We start from the raw sequence: 20,293 nt of genomic DNA on the forward strand, positions 1-20,293 counted from the left end.
ATGTATGGATTTAATGAACCCTCTCCCAATTAATTATTTAATTACTTTAAGGTTTCTCATAAAATAGAGATCCACTTTTTTTCAAGTGGAATGAAGTGATCTGGATCGCATCACGAGCATAAGACGCATACTCAATGTAGGATCATTTCATGACATGCACCTTATGTATGTTCCTAAAACTAATTTAAATCAGTATACTATTTCAAGAAGGGCGTGTTCGCGAAGTTTGATTTCCGAGGCCAAGCTTTTGCAGCATTTTCTTTGGGAAGCTATGAGGTGGGCTTTATATCCAACACATTAAGTGTGGATAAAATTATCAAATATATGAAATGATTTTTGCTTGATAAAATCGCACTTATTTTTTTTCAAATATTATCGTGCCATAAATTATTTGTTTTATGATGCCTATCTGCTTGGCGATGCCAAATGAATGAATGAATGGAACGAATTCGGCTCCAATAGGACCAAGATCCTATTCGAGTTAGTGTGCACAAAGGAATGGACCGTGAGTCATCGTAAGGGTTGGCCGGTCAATGTGATCGTGGAAGGTGGCCACCTTCCCGACACAGAATGAACTATCAGATATGGCGGATTGATGGAATGAACTTAGTCTGATCAGACGAACTTTATGAAAATGAACTTAGTAAGCTCGGGCCTTTAAGAAAACCCCCGTGTGTTACTGTGATGGCATGATAATAACTTTTTCTTATATGTGTATCTTTCGGCAATGTGTTCACTGAGTACTCCGTACTCAGCCCTGCATGTATTTCTAAATGTGCAGGTTGAGCAAGTGATGAAATGGTGGCTGAGTGGAGTTTGAGGTCGTCTCATCTCTTTTGTAGAATTTTCGTGGCATGTGTCTTCATACACATGACCATGTGGTTACAACTCCTTCCGCTGTGCTTTTGTCGTAGTATTTTGTAATAGATGGGTCATAGGGAAAACGATCAGTAACGAGTGATCTGTGATAAGCACTCTTTCAAATTCTTATGATCTTTGTTGTCTCGTGAACATCTCTCATCTTATGAAGAAATATTTGTGTCTTATCATTAATTCTTTCATCCCCTTTCTATCCCCTCTTCTTAATTCCCTCCCCTGGTCATGATTAACTGAGCAATGCTATCCTTAGCAAGGCGCGGTCGTGACAGTTATAGTAGTTCTTATAAGTAACAAATTGTTATTTAACAAATTTTATAGGGTTAATGTTAATTTATTTTAATACTCCTAAAAGATAGTAAATCAAATATATATAGACAAAATAAAATTGGTAGGTACGGATGAACATTTAGATGTCGATTGGTTTATGCCTGAGTTAATTATTGTTGGCAATTGAAACATAAAATGAATGTAAAAAAATATCCGGTGTACTAAAAGAGCTTAATCCACTATATAAATTTTATGGGCCCCTCCTCCTATCACCAATTGGTTTTAGGATGAAACTCATGAATTTCTATCAATGAATTTATAAATCTGGACCTATTTGAAATGTCTTAAAATTGAATTCAAAAATCCAAACAAAATAACCTGAAATAACAGTAGTCCAAAAATTCAAAGAGTGGAGAAAATTTTTAGTTATTGCAGATATAAAGGTCACTATAACAAAAAAATATCGTTAAGGACATTTTTTAATACAATTACTGAAGCTAATTTATATTTCTAAATATACCTTCAACGCTTCAAAAGACGTCCTTATTGTTGGTGTCCCAACTAAAATTAGAGGACGCGAATAAAATCATGATAAAAATAAATAATTGATTAAGTTAATTTGCCCTTAATTTAGGGCACTTTCTTTTGAGTTGTTATTTTTAAAAACTTTTTAACACAAATGATTGCGTCTCAATTTTTATTTCCCTAAAAGTAAGTTTTTTGTAGTGGGTGAAAATATTGAAATAAATATTTATTTCATATAATATCTAAATAAAGTATTATAAGTACTATATAGTAGTACTACTTATTATACCTTTTGATTTTTTCGATTGTAAAAAATCAATCTGAGCCAATATGAAAACGAAATCTGATACGAATTGAAAATCTATCTAACTGTTTTTCAATAAATTTGGGGAAAGTGACAATAGCCTAATTTCATTTTTAGCAAATTAATGCTGAATGTACTTGAGCTGAATTAAATTTTCCAAAAAAAAAAAAAAAACTTTTTGACTTTATCGCTTTGAATTTTCTAAGATTCTTTCACGGGCAGTAAAAAAAAAGTCGGATAGCAGAGTTTCGATTCTCTTAATATAAGAGAAGAGATAAATTAACAAAAATTATATATACAAATTACTCTTTAATTTAGTTCTATTTTGAGGGTATAATTTTATGATTAATCTATCCTTAGTATTTAATATTGGATATTTCTAACTCTATTAGTTTAGGAAAATATCATTAATTTAGATTTAAAACTATTTATGGTAGTATTGATTAACACAATACATCATTAAATTACTATATTTTATTATTAGATTATTACTATATAATTTAATAAAGTACTTACTATAGTATTTTTTAAAAGAAATTTATATTTGATCATTTTATAATTTAGTAGAGCATCTAGATTTTTTTGTCATTTCATATTATTTTTTACATAACTTATTTGAGTTTTTTTTTGTTAATATTTCATTCCAAATTATCACATAAATCATCATGTTGTTACAATTAAATGATTCAATATATAAACAAAATAAATTAAAATAATAAAACAATTTTATAATTGAAATGTCAACCACATGAGAAAATACTTATAGTCATAATGATTTAACATTTTTTGCATTTCTTTTTTTTTTAGTACTATTATTTTTCTTTAATACTATTTTTTCCTTGGCTTGTTCCTTTTTTTATTAAATATCCCAAAGCATATATATGATTTTTTTTTATTTTAATTACTTTAAACTTATTTTTTAATATTATATCGATTTCAATTTCATTTCATGATTTTTTATTCCAGATGTAGAGAATAAAGGAAATTGACTTAATGGTAATTAGTTTCTTGTAGTCATTTTTATAATTTACAATTTTAAGAATGATTTAATAATAAGATAGTTGGATGCAAGTGACAATTATCGCTTTAACTTTTTAGTACATATCGAATTTATTTATGTTTCATGGTTTTTAAGTGATGCTGAGTTATAGGAAAATTGATTTAATGATTATTAATTAGTTGTGTGACAATAAAAATATTAATTAAATATATATACATGCAGTCACTTTTCAGAATTATTTAATAATAAAATAATTGAATGTGAATGACTATTATTGTTTCAATTTAATTTTTACTACTATTATATAAAAAATTTAATTTTATTTCATAATTGTTTTTGGTCAACATATAAAGTACACAAGTAAATCGACTTAATGAGCATTGATTGATTGGATGATAGTACTAAGAAATTAAGTACTAAGTAGTAATTACTTTTACAATTTATAATTTTAAGAATTATTAGATGTGAATGATTTTATTGTTTTAATTTATTTGTTACTATTACATATTAAAAATTTATCTCTATTTCATAATTTTTAAGTTAAAATATAGAGTATGCAAAGAAATCGACATGTGATTGTCAATTAGTTGGATGACAATAATAAAACAAACTATATATACATATAGTAATTTTTAGAATTTACAATTATTAGAATTATATAATTAATATAGTTGGATGCGAATGACTATTATCGTTTTAATCTTTTTTTCTATTATACATTATATTTTATTTATGTTTCTTAATTTTCGAGTCAAGACGTAATGACCATCAATTAGTTGGACGAGAGTGCTAAAATAAGTTTATATATATATAGTCATTATTTGTGATTTTTAATTTTAAAATTATTGAATAATAAAATAGTTGTATGTGAATGACTTATTATTATTGTTTTAATTTATTTTTATTATTATATATCAAAAATTTTTTGTTTCATGATTTTGAGTCGAAATATTGAATACACAAAAAAAATTCGATTTAATGATCATCAGTTAGTTTGATGATAGAACTAGTATAAAATTAAGTTTATATATATGTGGTTGTTTCATAATTTACAATTTTAAAAATTATTTATAGTTGGATACGATTGAGACTGTTATTGTTTTAATTTATTTTTTATTGTTTATATTCATATCATAATTTTCGAGTCAAAATGTACAATGTTCATAATTTTTTTTATTTAAACAAATTATGTGACGATCTTTTAGTGACTAAAATTTTTATATGTCAATTTATTCATTAAACTTTATCGTATGATACTGTAGCATTTAAGTGTTGAGGAAATAAAAGAAATTAATATTCTTTAAATACTTGCCCAATACTTTTAAAAATGTAAGATGAAAATGTGATGAACTCCTCTTTTAGTTTTGATCTTGCTATAATTATGATAGAATGAATTATGCTTCCCTTAAATCTGTAGTTATTTAATTAAGAAACTTAATCTTTTCCTAAATAGTTATTAAAGAGTAAATATGTGATATTTCATCATCATTAATATATTATAAATATAAAATACCTAAAATGTCCAATTTTGTGTATATAATTTTTTGTTAATTTATCACTACTCTTATTACAAATAGTGTCACAAACTTGGAAAATTAGTACTGCTAGAGAAGATTTCTCTTATGTAATTAAATAGAATGGCAATATAGAAAAGGCTTGGCTCCTAAATTAATTATCAAATGGGTGTTTGGCTGATGGATTGAATCAATTAAAAATTAGTGAACTATAGATATTCATTTTACACTTCTAAGGAGTACTTCTTTTTGCTTTTTATTCTATTTGAGTAATTTTCCGATGTATTCTCTCTCCTCGCAAAATTTCTCTAAAAAATATTGTCTTTGAGGAAACGATTTTCTCAATCGAGATTGATTTATATGAATTATAGTGCATGGATTATTTATTATACAGGATACAATATTAATTTACTGAAAGGGGAAATCAGTCACAAGATCATAATAATATCATACACTTAAATCCAACATAAATATGTCAATAAAAACAACTCAAAAGTAATTCTCAGTCCTTCCTTTGAACCCAATTTGACCAAAAGTGAGGGACAAAAAGAGTCCCAAATGCCACAGCACCAACCATAGCCTGTTACATAACACAAAAACAATATACATAATCAGAATATTTATTAAAATTTCCATATAAAAAAATAGTCTCGTTTTGTCACTTTTAATATACCAGAAAGGGGAATCGAGGGCCGGGCCCGAGGGAAAGTGGGCGAGCTCGGTGCCGATGCTTGAGAAGAAAAGCCCCGTCAAGCTGTTGCCATTGATGGCGGGAATGCTCGATGGTGCAATCCAACCGATCAAACCGAAACCGATCACGTTTAGGTCTCTTCTCAGCCAATCTCTTTCAAAGCTTCATCATATATAGAGTATATAATAGTAACGGTTAGTTTCAAATTAAATTTTATACTAGTATTTAAAAAGAGAAATATTTTAATTACCATGTGAATTTTCCTCCTGAGGCTTGTGCTAGCTTTAGGGGATTCCTTGCTGCCACAGGAGACTTTAGGAACCCTAAGACAAGAGAAAATTATAAGAAACGGAAAAATAAAAAGTTTGTAACACTCCTTCATTTGAGATATAATGAGATGTCTCATTTTATCGTATTCATATGTTCGCAATTAAAAGTTCCATTTTTTTCATTTTGTACGCACTCCACCAAATCATTATAGTTACGTTTCACTAAAAACTGGAGTATATAAAAGTGATACCCATCTACTAGCTTTTGCACTTCTAAATTATGTAAATGGTTAAATAAAACACAAATTTGATCTAATTTGTAATTTTATTTTATGTTAAATGTCCTAAAGTATCCTTACACATAACAATAAATAATATCATTAATTAAGACATGAGATTCTTGAAACAGAGACAACCCCAAAAAAGAAAAATGAAATAGTAATTACCAGAAGAGAGGTTTATCTTCTTTGGAGAAGACAAAGTGGAAGTGCCCAATCCAACCACAGTTGAAGAGGTAGCCATTGTTGTTGCTGCCATTTCTCTTTCTCACTATGTGTGTGTGTGTGATTGAGCCAAATACTTGAGGCAGAGTATCTTTGTTTAAGCATAAGGCAAAAATAGTAGTGGTGGGATTTGAATGATGTGGTGATTGGTTGATTCTGTGATTGCATGGATTGCCTTTGGACAATGGTATCTTGCCACGTGGATTTCTGTGGATAAAATAGATGATGATAGGTTTGATGATGTAGATTTAAGGTTACATTGAGAGAGTTATAATGAAATGGGTATAGTTTTTAAAACCAGAATATGACACTTGCATACGTGCTAAAAATGACAAATAAATTACTCTATTTTCTGGCAGGAGAGAGTAAGTATTTTTTTTTAATTTGGCTATGATTTCATTGGTTTATATAATGGCAATCAATTTTTATGATTACATGAAATATCAACATATTGTTGTTCAATATGAATAGTCTCCTTTTTCATGTACTCCTGATCATATATGATAGTATTAGTCTATTAGAGTATATAATGGACTTATTATAAAAAAATAAAATAAAAAAAATAACACCAATTCAATTTTGTGTGAATTACAAAAAAAAAAATCCAACTATCTGATGTGACATGGATAGAATTTTCTCCACTTATACATCCATCCAGTTTTCCAATCGAATAAATGAATTACGAATATTGTAGTTCCAAAATGTCATTAAGATGGAGTTATAAAATTGTGATACGAAATTTTGAAAAGTGATAATTAATCATTGGAATAATGCTGTATTATTTGTTCAATGACTTCTGGGTTTTGTAAAGTTTATTATTGAACAAAATGACCTTTTTGAACATCGGAAAAGGTTCAAATATCCATAGATAGTTAGATATACAGCCAAAGTCAAATACTATACTAACCAATGGTTAGGTAAATAATTTTTGTCTCAAATCCAATCAATTATACTAGTAAAAAATATGTTGTAGATCTATAAATTGATTTCTTCATATTTGATTATGACTATTTAGCACTAAATTTTTCCTTCGTCTTAGCCATTCCTTCTATATTCTTTGACATGCCATTTTTTCGCTTTTATATCATCTATCTCTTTTCCTAGAAAATAGAATGTCACTAACCATTTGGTGCAAGACCGGGGCCTCCGATAGTCGAGACAGTGACCGGGATCCCACCGATATGCAGAGAGTTGCCAGAGATAGGTGAAGGGGGAGAAGGAGAAGAGAAAGTTCTTTGCAATCAGTCGAATGAATCAGTTACAATGCCATAACAACTTATATAAAACTGTGTGTTACATAATAACGACTCAGATAACAAACTCAACTAACAACTAACTAGCTATAATCCCCTGTGGTCACGCTCACGGTGTTCAAACACGATTTCCACGTGTTGTTGCATGCGCTCATGCAACACTCTTATTCCCTTCTCGTCTTTGCGCTTATTCTTAGCTCTACTTAGTCTTGTTTCATGTATCACCATTATTTATATATATTGACACAAGTTACACTCGATATCGGATGCCGGATGGTGTCGTGAAAGTAGGCGAGCAACGGGCGATTGCCGTGAGTCAATCAACAATGTCAGATGACGACATTCATCGGCAAGGGCCCGTGGGTTCATCTCCAGTGTAGCTGCCTCAAACGAAAAAGAGAAAGTCATGTACTTAAAAAACTCGTACTTGTTCAATTGATCGTCACATTTCCGTTAGTAAATATGATTATTTAATATTCTATGTAATTCGAACATTTTCTTATAAGAATAAAAAAGGAAAAAAAAACTTTAACATTAAAAAATTCCCAATACATTTTAAAAAATCGTTATTTGGAAGGGCAAATCCGTCATTTAATAAAAGGTTTCTTCTCCACTTGAGAAGATTTATCTTCAGTCTATCTTGTAATCTGTTGACGGCAACCTTCAATCTCAGTAGCTGCAAAATTCAAGGAGAAAAAAAAGCAAATAAACAATGAATTCTCTCTCAGCTACTGGATTTTCCCCAAATTATCCACTCATTCACTGCATTAATCGTCGTCGATTCTGCTCCAGGATGCCGGCCGTCTTCTCCAGCCTCAAATCTTCGACTACTCCCGGTAATTGCCCCAAATTTTTAGGTTTATTTATATATTATTGAAAATGTGAATGCTAACAGATTTTGTTATTGTTTTGATAGTAGAAGTGGATGAATTGATTGGAGATGATGTCTTGCAAGCTTTCTTCAGAGAGAGGAAATCCGATGGCGATATTATTGCGAGAATTTGCGATGAACTTTGGCTAAGGGGTGCTAATGCAAATTATAGAAATTTTGAGGAGGTTGCTGATGATGAGAACTTCAATGCGCAACAGGCTTTCGAAGAGGTATATAACATTTTGCCTCTTCAGTTTTTTCAATAATATTCTGCTTTTTAAAGCATTCTGCATATAAGTGTTGTTTGCATTATAGCTGCAGTTCTCTATGCAATTGAGGTAGATGCCTTACATGTATATGTATATTTTAGATTGTCAGCATAAATGTGTGTGTGTACCTATTTGTTATGTAAAGGTTTTATGATGATTAGTTCTCTATGCAATTTTATAAAGAAAATTTCTATTTGCATTACCAACAATTTAGATTTTTGGACAGGGAAGTGAAGGTGGGTTCCTGAAACTGAAGAAAACTAGTGAATGGCTGATGGGAGACACTGACTCGGCGCCAATGAATAAGAAAATGACCATGAAGGTTGTACACTAAGTTGCGTTGATTTTATTGTCTGGTTTCTCTGTGAGACAAGCAAAATTATAGAATGTGCAGTTCTTGTTATCTGTTAAGATGATTCACTGACGATGTTTACACTGCTTCTGCTGATGGTGAATCGATGATAGGAGGTAGCAGACGAGAGTGAGAGAAGGAAGAGATTGAATTTCCTCAGATATGAAGCTGTATGGACTCTGAAACTCTATTTATCAGTTCCACTGGTTTCATTTCATCTCAACTGTTAGGATAGCTTTAAGTATTAGAGTGACTGAATCTTGGTAGATCGTGTGGGGGAAATGATCAACTTAGATGCATTTTCATTACTTATTTCAACTATATTGTTAAGTGGTGTGACAAGACAATCTTAAGCATCATAGGATTTCTCCAGTCTGGTAATATGTGGACTTTTGCCATTTTGAATGCAGCTAAAAAGGGAGCTGCTTCTTTTGACTGTGGCCATTGGAACTGCCTGTAGTGGATACTGTCTCGTAACTTTATCAGTCCAGGTAAATAAGTCAAGACGTACATGTTTCTATGAGCTCAAGACATGTTATTTGGAAAACTAGAAAAAAAGGATTATTATGCTCTGAAGTAAATGTCATATCTATATTTTGTCTGAGGGTATCTTTCACAACCTTGGCCTTTGTTGATTTTGAGATGTGGATCTGAATCCATGTTTGTTTTATGATTCAAAATCCTCAGAGTCCAATTTATTCCTTTTTCATTTATCTCTGTTTTTCTCATTTAGTTTTGATAGAAGTCATTTTTGAAAATCTCAGAACAAACTCACTTTACCATTACTCTGATCCTAAAAATCTGATGCTTAGGAATCAAAATCCTTCTCAAGCTCAAAATAAGCATTCCCTTAAAAATATGCTAACCACATCCTGTGTTGCACAGGCTGCTGTGAGCTATGCAACAGGAGTTCTTTTCAGGTAACTCTTGGAAACATTTCTTCGTACGAATTATAGTTTGACGATTCTTGGACCCTTGTGCTGTTACCATCTCTGTCATTTGACGATTCAACAGTACCTATCATGTTCTTCATATCGATGGTCCCATGTTCCTCTTGGTAATTTTGCTCCTGCAGTTGCTTGTATTTTCAACTTCTGTGCAAACAGGCGGACAACGTATCACGAGAAATGGTTCCAGAAATTTTCAGAACAAAGAAGGCCAAAAAGTGAAGCTTTTTCCTCCTAGAGACCAATTCTGTTTATTCCATCAATGTGCTAACTAATAGTAATTGAATGATATCAGAATTGGAATAAGAAGCGAGGATCTGCAGGATTCGCTGGAGAAAACTCTGAAGGGTGCTGGTCTTGCTCTTTCATCTCCAAGGCTCGTCATCCCTGCTGCAATATACGGCCTGTGGGAACTGTCACAGCATTTCACCCACGACATTTTTGATTTTCAGGTAATTCTCAAAACTGGATCACGACACTCATAATTTTGATTTGCAAAACACAGCTGAGTGACCTCTACTTTAACTGCTGTCCCAAACAAGGAATTCTCGAGCATTTCTAATTGTTGATGTTGTCTCATAGCTCGTGCCAGCTATGGTCGGGCTGTTTGCATATAAGGCTGCTGCACTGGTGCAAGTCTATCGAGACAATGAAGACCTTCAGTTTATCTTTCCCGACAGTGCAGATGGATCCAGTGACTGAACTCATGGGATCTCATGCGAGCAGGTGAAGTAACTATAACTGAGACACAAGGACTTATCCGTGGACATTAGCTGTGAACTTCATAACACCCGCCCCCCTACCTTTGAGTTCTGATAACGTCTCAAACAATCAACTACACTTTGAGAAATAACACGATGGAGATAGTCAAGTTTAGCAGTAGAAAAACAAGATGATGTAGCTATACCTGAGTACGAGTAGAATCAGACAATGAAACGAATGTTGCAACATCTTCTACTACTTCACCAACCTGTGGAGCCGTGGAGGTCAGATGTCGGAATTCTTCGTGAAACCCAAGTTTTGGCTCTCATATTGTGGATTCTTGCAGTAGGAAGTAGATATATGTAGTATGTATATAAATTCGCTTATACGTATTAGATTGGTTTCATTAAACTCTTCTTGTATTCTCTTAATTTTGCCAACAGAAAAGTCTATTTTTACTACTAGTTGGTTTGTTTGTAGAAGGCAATTTTCTTGAAACTTACTACTAGAACTTATTGCATTCAAAGAAGCATAGGTAACTCGCAGAGAAATGGGTCATCTTTCTAGGAACGGAGAGAGTAATATTTTTTTTTTTCAGGTTATCATTAGCGGCAGAGAACTTACCAAAGGAACTCTAAATTTAATTAGTAAAATTGATGATTGAGGAGTAATAAATACTGATAATAACAACATTAGAGCTCGCATAATTAATAATTTCATATTAATAAATATTAATGGCAAAAAAAATCTCTCCCACAACACACACATAAAGACTAAATAGACTAGAGACTTCCCACACTCTTTCAGATCAAAGCTCCAAAACCTCTACCAATGGCGAAATCTCAGTCGTCGGCGTTGGTGGAGCCGGTGTACTCGTCGGCAATTGCGCTGCTGATTATAGTCATGGCGTGCGCCGAGCTCTGTGACGCCATCGCCGTCGTAGACGTCTACCGCCTCGTGCAGTACGATCTGGCCGGCGTGCCGTTTGGATCCAGACTAGCCGCTCTCAACCACCACGCCGCGTCTTCTCTCTTCTCTTCCTCCGCCGCAGCTGGCGCAGCTGCCGATCTCTCGCGCACCGTCCTAATACTCCCCGTCCGCGATTTGAATCTCACTTTCATCAGAGGTCGCTAATTTCCTGCATTTCGTGCTTTTTTGCTTGTTTTTCTATTCATTACGAAGCAGTTATGCTCTATTTTCGAGGTTATGGAATTCAGAATTGTTGTTCTCGGTGGAATTATGTGGTTGTATGTTTTGGATGATTTAGTTGATTGAATACTTGAACAATCCAGAAAAGCTGGAAGTTCTAGGCGTTAGTTTAGGATGAAATTGCAGTTTAGTTGAATTCATTTTTACTTAACTATTTTGTTTTCTTACTTGACTAAATCTACTTGAAATCTCAATTCCTAAATGGCGCATTAGCTCCTTTTCTCTAGCACATTGTAACTGGATAACCACACATTCATTAGTGATTGAATACTTGAACAATCCAGAAAATCTGGAAGTTCTAGGCGTTAGTTTAGGATGAAACTGCAGTTTAGTTGAATTCATTTTTACTTAACTATTTTGTTTTCTTACTTGACTAAATCTACTTGAAATCTCAATTCCTAAATGGCGCATTAGCTCCTTTTCTCCAGCACATTGTAACTGAATAACCACACATGCTTTAGTATTGGTTGTGTTTATCACAATCCTCGCCAAAAATGTACAATTACTTCTGCAGTTGATTCGTTAATCATACTGCTGTAACCTATTTCTTTATTTGTACTTATCATTGCAGAATATATTGAGGAGAAGAAGCCATTAGGTGGTTTATTGCTTCTACTCCCCCAGGTTCTCAATCCACAGATGTTAGGTGGCAAGGATGAAGCAGGTCATGCTCCTGCGGTAGGCATTAAGGAAGTGTTGCTTGATCTGGAACGGTTGCTTATACATGCAAGCATCCCTGTGAGTGAAATAGATTACTTGATGTACTTATGTAACATGTATTTATTTGATCAAATTCATGTTTTTCATCTCTCTACTTCTTCATTCGATGGAAGAAAATGAAGTTTCAGTTTAGCTTGTACATACAAAATAAATTTGTGTCTGAAAGGCCAGGGAGGTTTTCTATCACATGCTTAGCTTCTTGCTAACATGTTTGTAGCTATTTGTTATTTGATTAATTGATTTAATGTTTAATAAATTACTTTCTAATTTTCAGCAATTATCTGTTGCCTGATTATAATTATCACAATTTTCAGTATCCTGTGTACTTCGGTTTTGAGGATGACCATGTCAATGCTGTCCTAGCTGATGTCAAGAAGAATGATGCTACTGGTCAGCTGGCGACTGCCACAACTGGCGGGTTAGTTGATATATTTGTTGGGGAATCCTTTTCAAATAATCTTATCGTAGCTGATTCCTTTATTAACATGTTTCAGATACAAGCTTGTTGTTGCTGCACCTGAACCTAAGAAAATTGTGTCTCCAACTGTATCAAATATCCAGGTTCTAGTTTTTCCTGATATTTTATATTGGGGTATCTAGGGCATGAACTTGGTGGCTTGTTTGATGTGTCTTTGAGCTACCCTTGTGACTTCAACTTATTTGTAAGCTTTTCAAATATTTACTTTTTCAGGGTTGGCTGCCAGGATTGAGAGCTGATGGAGATTCAAATCAACTTCCTACCATAGCTGTAGTGGCATCATACGATACATTTGGGGCCGCACCAGTAAATCTCTTTCCTACTTAAATCGGATTGTTGCTCGAAGCTCGGTATCTAATTATGCATCTCTATGCTAACAGGGATTATCTGTGGGAAGTGACAGCAATGGAAGTGGTGTTGTAGCACTCCTAGAAATAGCTAGATTGTTCTCAATTTTATATTCAAATCCTAAGACAAGAGGAAGGTATAATTTACTCTTTGCACTGACATCTGGAGGGCCTTATAACTACAATGGGACTCATAAGGTGCTTACTTCTCCCCTTATTCCCTTTTTTATACACTTGGATCATTGTTATAATATTCTGACATTTTACCTCACCGTTTTAGTGGCTCCATGGGTTGGATCAACGCTTGCGTGAGACAATTGATTATTCTATTTGCTTGAATAGCATTGGTTCTATCCACAATGAGTTATATCTCCATGTGTCTAAGCCTCCAGAGAATGCCTACATTAAACAAATATTTGAGGTATGGCTCTAAGAATAAGACAGGGATTAACAGCTGTTCTTTGCTCAAGTGCTTCCTGCATTATTTACAAATGCACTGTTGCAGGGTTTCTCTAGTGTGTCTAAAGAACTTGGGATTAAAGTTGGGCTGAAGCACAAGAAGATTAACATTTCTAATCCTCGGGTAGGTAACATCAGATCCAAACTGCAAGATTTTAAATATGCGTACTGAAAATATTATAAGACTTGTCTATGTGAGTTATATTTGACTAGCCTTTTATTTATTCAGACAATGATCTAAAAAATTGTTTGTAGTGTTCTAAGATGAAGTGTGCTTTTTTCTTGTGTCAGCTTAAACATTCCTGATATTGCCTTGTGGCTGGTCAATTAACTTGCACCTTTTATACTTCTATTTTTTGTGTGATGGGTGTAAAATCTTAATTAGTAATTTTGTGCTTTTTTATGAGTTTGACTGCTATGTTTCAGTGAGCAGTAGGACACAAGAGGCTTGTCTTTATCTTTAAAAGATGAATTATTTTGCTGATCTGTTTCTCTATTCATCTCAATTTCCGAGGTTTTATATGCTCAAGCTGTTTATGATTCTAGGTTGCGTGGGAGCATGAACAATTTTCGAGGCTGAGAGTTACTGCAGCTACACTGTCTGAGCTTTCTGTTGCACCTGATTTTCTAGAAAGTGTTGGAGGTCTGTCAGATACCAGGTTGTTACTCGAGGAATGAGAATCACTTATTTTTCTTTTTGAATTTAAAACTCCTTTTTGTATGAATCATTCTATAGTCAACCCTGGTCACCTCTGCAGGAATTCTGTTGATGAAGATTCAATAATCAGAAGTGCAAAATTAGTTGCTGAAAGTCTTGCAGTAAGACCCTTGTAGCTAGTTTTTGCTTGAATTTTATTTTTCTATTGAGGTGATTGTAATATTTTCTCAGTTCTCTCACAAATGTTTATTTCTCATTAACAGAGGCATATTTATGGCCAGGAGGGCAAAAACATTGATGTATTTGCAGATGATAGTAGCTTAGCAGTAAATCCTTCTTACATACGTTCATGGTTACTATATTTGTCAACAACACCTCGAGTGGCTCCATTCCTTTCCAAGAATGATCCTCTTATCATGGCACTGAAAAAGGTATATATCACTCTAGTCTAATTTACATTGACTCCTTGTCAAACACACATGATCTGTATTTTCAATTGTTTTCATCAACTAATCAGAACTAGTGGTGTATATTTTTCTACTTCAAAGAGCAGTTCATGGTTGCATTGTTCCTTGCAAATTGTCGTTTGTACTTTTGTTGGTATCGTGTCCTTTCTTATAGGACATCCACTTATAACTGCTGCTCAAAAATTTCTGATAGGAATTGGAAGATCACACTGCTGACGTGAGAGTGCAACATGAAGTACTTGATGGGATGTTTACTTTTTACGACTCAACAAGCGGCAGCTTACACATCTATCAGGTGCCAATCTGAAAGTCTGGAATCTCATTCACTAATCCATATTGATCATCACTATTGAAAAACCACACCGCCACTTTGGAACTTTCTTCTCCCGATTCTTGTTATTTTCTTCTCTCTTGAGGTCATGTCTTCCTATGTTGGTTAATATTGCAAGCAAAAGAACATTTGTTGCCATCCATGTTCCATTTTTACGGTACTTACTTTCATCGGGAACTTCTGCCTCCAAACATAGCATTTATAGTCCCGTGACCAGTTGTGCACATAGCATCCTAAGTCACTTTATAGGCAGCATTCCCAGTCCCCGCATTATACGATGTTCTTTTCTATTTCTGTGAAAATCTGCTGATCATAATTACTCTCCTTGTTGCAGGTTGCAAGTGTGACATTCGACTTACTTCTGCTGCTGGTTCTCGGGTCTTACCTTATTACTCTATTCAGTTTTTTGGTTATAACTACAAGGGTAAGCCAGCCTCGTCTTTCTCCACCCAAACATCTTATAATTCGAAGACATCTGACACAAAATAGAGCACAAATCGACATAACTCGAATGATAACAAGAAACACGACCATATCTTGGGTTAAACTAATTTCGTTTGCTTACCTTGTCAGATTGTTGTAGATTTGGGCTCGCTCTCGATTTGATTTGATTTGATTTCATATATTTTCCGCAGGGTCTTGATGATCTGATCAGTCTATTCCGTCGCCCCACCTCCCGCAAAGTGAAGTCAGTTTAACTTGGTTAAATCCCGGCAGTTTGTTCCTTTCATAGTTTGATTAATGCGGCATAGATCTCAGACAGGAGCTGCAGAGCTCACTCCACGGTTCACGCCTTAGAGCAATCCGGCATATTTTGCATCCCTCATTAATTCGTCCCTCAATCGTTTCTTTTAGGGGATAGACTACTAAGGTAGAAATTTTTTGTTCACACAGAAATCCAGGAGCTCGCATGTAACAACTTTGTGCTCAATATTTTTGTTTTAGACTATTTTGATGCAAATGGAGCAGATATTTTTCATGTTATTTTTCTTTTTTAACACCAAACTATTTCATCACTACAAGTTCTAAGACTTTGGAAGTGTGCCATTCTCAAGTTGGGAAGTAACGGTTGGAAACGAGCAATCACTCGTTATCAAAACCAACGTTCTTAAGACCAACATTTTTGACTTAACATGGTTGGAATCAATTTTGGGAGCTAACAAAGGTAATAAGTATTGATCAAAATGTGAAAACGAGACGATGTAAAAAGGAAGTAGCGCATAAAAACAACTAGTATACTGCTATTAAATAACGCAAGCTCTATACAAGGATTGTATAGGAACATTTATGGTACGTTCAAAACTACATAATGAACAACGACTTGTACACTTTCCTTCTACTGATATTAAGGCAGGATATGGAAATTCAAGCAGCAGACTTATATCATGACTGTTGGTGTGAACTAAGCATCGCTCTGTAAACCATGTCGATGAATTGATTGTCCTGCGAGCACAAATACCCGACCATTCGGGTGTTAGAAGGGAACAGACAAAAACCCCCTCCACTATAGTATTGTTGCAGATATAATCTACAAGGCACATGGAAGAACTTTGCTAGTAAAAAGAGATCTGTGAATCGTAATGCATACCTGAACAAGCAATTGAAGTGCATCCCGAACCTTTTCTCTGCTGATAACTGGCCCGTAATTTGGTGTAGGAGTAGTTGGAGTGAGTGATTGTGGGGGTGTTGGTGGTGGAAATGGCTGGAGTAATGGCGCACCATAAGGTCTCTGTAAATTTCCTTGAGGATTCAATGGAGGTGCAGTTGGCACCGTTGATGATACGGGAGGTATTACCAGTCCAGAAGAGGAAGGGGGAGGTCCGAAAAAGGTTGATGGTTTCACCAGATCAGTTGAGCGTTGTGATGTGGTACGTTCAGTATTTTCAAGAATAGACATTATAGGGGTAGAAGCAGATAAATTAGATGGTGGCTGAGCAGTTGCCAAAGTGGGCAGAGTAACATTCTGTGGATGGGATGTGGGAATAGCAGTTGCTGAAGGGTTGAAAGGCTGTCCTGAAATTGCTGTATTTGGAGCAGATCCTATGTTCATAGTGTTCTGCAAATTTATAACTTCCACAGTCAAGTTTATCCCCATATGTTTCAACACATGGGTCATTTCAATAACTGTTAGGTAAATTATCTCTAATACTGAAACTAAATATATAATTAGAAGATTAGTCTTTAAATTATATGAAGAATTAACTCTCAATTTTGTATCACTACAGAGGGATTCTTGATCCCGAGTGGCGAGTTATGTTGACCAAAGAATCATAAAACTTGAAAATATTCTAAAGAGACTAATTTGAGATTTAAAATAAAACAAATGTCCCCAATTTAAAATAAAATTATCTCTCAACTACACTGTCTACACCTACCTGGTTAGAAGATGCTGCTAGCTCGCTTACATGTTGAAAGACATACGGAAATATGTTTGAAGTATTTCATGGTTAAAACTAGTTCTCTCACATCTTTTAATCAAAGACACAACAAAAAGAAATGTGTTAAATTGCTTACTCATTAAGTCTAAACTAATCCCTATTTCCCAATGCTCAAAACTCAGCAAACATTGGGAATTTATAAAGATAAAGAAAACGTACACTGAAGAAGTTTGTAAAAGAAGGATCCTCAGAAACCTCTGTTGCATTAGCATTGGAAGATGTTGGCTCCAAGGGACCATCCATTACTGCCAGTGTTGGAACTGCTTCTAGTTCTTCAAATTCACTGAGAAGATACTTTGGACTTAGTAGGCACCTCAATGGTCAATAGGAATTGAACAGATAAACATGAATTACCTTTTCACAGAAGATACTTTGGACTTTGTAGGCACCTTTGAATATGCATTAAGTATCCTAGAAAAAGGAAACAGAGCATTAACATGATAAGGCAGACAAAGATAAGAAAATAGTCACCCTGAGCCCTGAGGAATGGGCAACATGAGCCAATAAAACTTTCCCCTAACCCATACACATGCATCAACACTAGAGTGCATTTCTCGCGCAGGAGAACATATATATAATGTAAACATTTCATGGTAAAGAGCCTTAGAGTCAACAAATTTTTGAAACGGCATTTTCCAACAACATGCTCCTAAATCAATACTCTAATCTAATAATTTCTCATTTTTTCCATTTAGTTACTACACTAACCAAATAAGTACAGGGGGAATAAGCTACTGTTCAATACCATTAAGAAAATACACGCATGTGGGCTAGTCGCACTGTACTCCAAGTTAGTGATGAGACAATATTACAAGACAATCCATAATAAGCATATAACTAAAAACAGTTAGATAAATGTCCCAAGACAGCTACATAGTTCCTTTCATAATAAAACCAGAACAAATATTTATAAGTTAGCATGTTAACCATACTCTATGGAGTTACACAGTAACAGATGCAAACAAAAACACTAGCAAATAGTATTTGATATCACACCTGCTAAACAAATTCGCAACCTCTTCACATTCACGTGCATTGTAAAACCAGATTCCATTTACTTCTTGTGAAGCATTTCGATATAGAAGATATGGAACCTGGACTTCATACTCAAAATCTCCCAAGAGATTCTCCACCAGATTATCTGCTTAAAACAGAAAATACAGGCCTTAAGCATCCAAATATAGCTATGGTAAGCTTAAAAAGTTAAACTATTGCATAATATTACTACAAGATTATTTATCAGACAGGTCACTGAATCGTATAAATGGAGATCCTATATTTGTCAATCACTCTTGTATAGCATGATATTGAGAACTCTAATTCTGAAAACACAACTAGTCCAATTTGTTATACATCAAAAAACTTAGTACTAATATATAAGCATACAGATCTAAAACCAAGATTAAAGATATTTTTAAAAGACTAGAAGCAAAAACCCCCCCTCTGCACCCCAAGTAATTACAGAATGAGATAAAATCAGTGACTAACCAGTATTTCGACGGTTCATTACTATGAACTGGAACCTAGGCTGGGTATTCCTGAACAAACAAAAAACCCCAAACATCAAATAACAAGCAGAATTAAACAACAAACTCACAAAATCCCCCAACCAACACAAAAAAAACAACAAATTTCATTCAAATACCCTATTAAATCAATTCAATCTACCAGAAAATGGAAACGGAACTGAAACAACGAACGCCTCACCTCTTAACGACAAAAAGCGAACCCTCCACATCCTTCCGACTCTGCCAACACAAAATCCACAATCACAAAAATTAACAACACAGAAACCCCTAACCTAAACGAATCATCAAATTGAAGAGCTGCTGGAGTAATGTATTCAGACAGCGTACCCATTGGCTAGTGTCGATGTTGAATTCGTAGAAGGTGACGTGTGCGGCGGTGATGAGAATCTCCTCCACGAAGGGATCGATCCGCTGCAGCACCGTGAGATTGAGGACTTTGGTGGTCTTCTCGTCGAGATTGGGCATCAATTTGCCGTTCTGCGACATCGTTTCAGGGACTATCTCACTCCTCCTTGCGTGTGTAGAGAGAGAGAGAGCCCTAGATTATTTTTTGCAGCAGAGCTAAATTCTACTCTTGTGAAAATAGATTTTCTCAATTAGCAGGCTTTGTTAAAGTCGGTTAAGTTGGGTTAGGGGTATATCGGTCATTCCGCTATTTTTATTTTTTTTTTCCAATTTGAGTTTTCTCCTTATTCCATAACACAAATATTTTGTAAATGTTTATAAAAAAAATTACATTAGAAGATTTTCTTACATTATTATCCATTTTGCTATATTAACGAAATTGTTTTAAATTTATTAATTAATTTTAGTTAAATAAAAGTATAGTAGTTACAAAAATATACTCCCTCTGTCCCCGATTAAGAGTCACACTTTTCCATTTCAGTCTGTCTCCAATTAAAAATCACACTTCATTTTTCCCATAAATAGTAAGTAGGTCTCACATTCCACTAACTCAATTCACTAACATTTTATTATAAAACTAATATAAAAAAATGGATCTCACATTCTACTAACTTTTCAATCAACTTTTCTTTACATTTCTTAAAACTCGTGCCCGGTCAAAATATGACTCTTAATCGGGAACGAAGGGAGTACTAATTTTTAAATAGTACTTCACTAATTTTCAAATAGTAATTATTTAAGGACATGGCAATATCTTAGTTTTGCCAAGAGAAAAATCCTTATAAGTTCGAAATAAAATTTGAACCATGCCAATCTCATATTATATCGAAGATAATAAAATACGAGACTGAAACACAACAAGCGAACACACATACACACAGCGCACACAAAACAGTGAATCAATAG

At 34.0% G+C, this 20,293-nt stretch overlaps 4 protein-coding genes across 6 annotated transcripts; 2 read left to right on the forward strand and 2 right to left on the reverse strand.

The window, feature by feature from the left end:
- Window positions 1–4,868: 4,868 nt before the first annotated feature.
- PSAO (photosystem I subunit O) lies at window positions 4,869–6,055 on the reverse strand. Its single transcript, XM_048083809.2, has 4 exons — window positions 5,896–6,055; window positions 5,431–5,503; window positions 5,163–5,342; window positions 4,869–5,069 (listed from the first exon to the last, which is right to left on the reverse strand). Exons 1-4 carry the CDS (start codon window positions 5,984–5,986, stop codon window positions 4,979–4,981), a joined length of 435 nt encoding a protein of 144 aa, XP_047939766.2. The 5' UTR covers window positions 5,987–6,055; the 3' UTR covers window positions 4,869–4,978.
- A 1,784-nt stretch (window positions 6,056–7,839) lies between these two features.
- Window positions 7,840–10,810, forward strand: LOC125186945 (NF-kappa-B inhibitor-like protein). 3 transcript variants are annotated; one of them, XM_089059334.1, is made up of 9 exons: window positions 7,840–8,041; window positions 8,122–8,306; window positions 8,560–8,667; window positions 8,811–8,867; window positions 9,108–9,188; window positions 9,583–9,617; window positions 9,773–9,862; window positions 9,940–10,096; window positions 10,227–10,810. In XM_089059334.1, the coding sequence occupies exons 1-9, from the start codon at window positions 7,918–7,920 to the stop codon at window positions 10,344–10,346; spliced, it is 957 nt and encodes a 318-aa protein (XP_088915460.1). In that variant the 5' UTR covers window positions 7,840–7,917; the 3' UTR covers window positions 10,347–10,810. The 3 variants fall into 3 exon arrangements, with proteins under 3 accessions (XP_088915460.1, XP_088915461.1, XP_047939388.1); XM_089059335.1 differs by having other exon boundaries at window positions 8,125–8,306; XM_048083431.2 differs by having other exon boundaries at window positions 7,841–8,041; window positions 8,572–8,667.
- A 301-nt stretch (window positions 10,811–11,111) lies between these two features.
- LOC125187750 (uncharacterized) lies at window positions 11,112–15,999 on the forward strand. The gene is made up of 14 exons (XM_048084384.2): window positions 11,112–11,472; window positions 12,127–12,293; window positions 12,590–12,693; window positions 12,770–12,836; window positions 12,967–13,059; window positions 13,134–13,298; window positions 13,381–13,521; window positions 13,606–13,683; window positions 14,106–14,218; window positions 14,318–14,378; window positions 14,481–14,648; window positions 14,878–14,979; window positions 15,350–15,439; window positions 15,651–15,999. Exons 1-14 carry the CDS (start codon window positions 11,178–11,180, stop codon window positions 15,711–15,713), a joined length of 1,707 nt encoding a protein of 568 aa, XP_047940341.1. The 5' UTR covers window positions 11,112–11,177; the 3' UTR covers window positions 15,714–15,999.
- A 237-nt stretch (window positions 16,000–16,236) lies between these two features.
- DCP1 (decapping 1) lies at window positions 16,237–19,562 on the reverse strand. The gene is made up of 8 exons (XM_048084385.2): window positions 19,310–19,562; window positions 19,161–19,201; window positions 18,942–18,991; window positions 18,450–18,594; window positions 17,808–17,864; window positions 17,613–17,736; window positions 16,604–17,071; window positions 16,237–16,458 (listed from the first exon to the last, which is right to left on the reverse strand). Exons 1-8 carry the CDS (start codon window positions 19,466–19,468, stop codon window positions 16,399–16,401), a joined length of 1,104 nt encoding a protein of 367 aa, XP_047940342.1. The 5' UTR covers window positions 19,469–19,562; the 3' UTR covers window positions 16,237–16,398.
- Window positions 19,563–20,293: the final 731 nt, after the last annotated feature.

Source organism: Salvia hispanica, chromosome 5, assembly GCF_029641045.1.
Source record: "Salvia hispanica isolate PSC_SH4W2 chromosome 5, Shi_PSC_v1, whole genome shotgun sequence".
In the NCBI taxonomy this organism is placed as follows: domain Eukaryota; kingdom Viridiplantae; phylum Streptophyta; class Magnoliopsida; order Lamiales; family Lamiaceae; genus Salvia; species Salvia hispanica.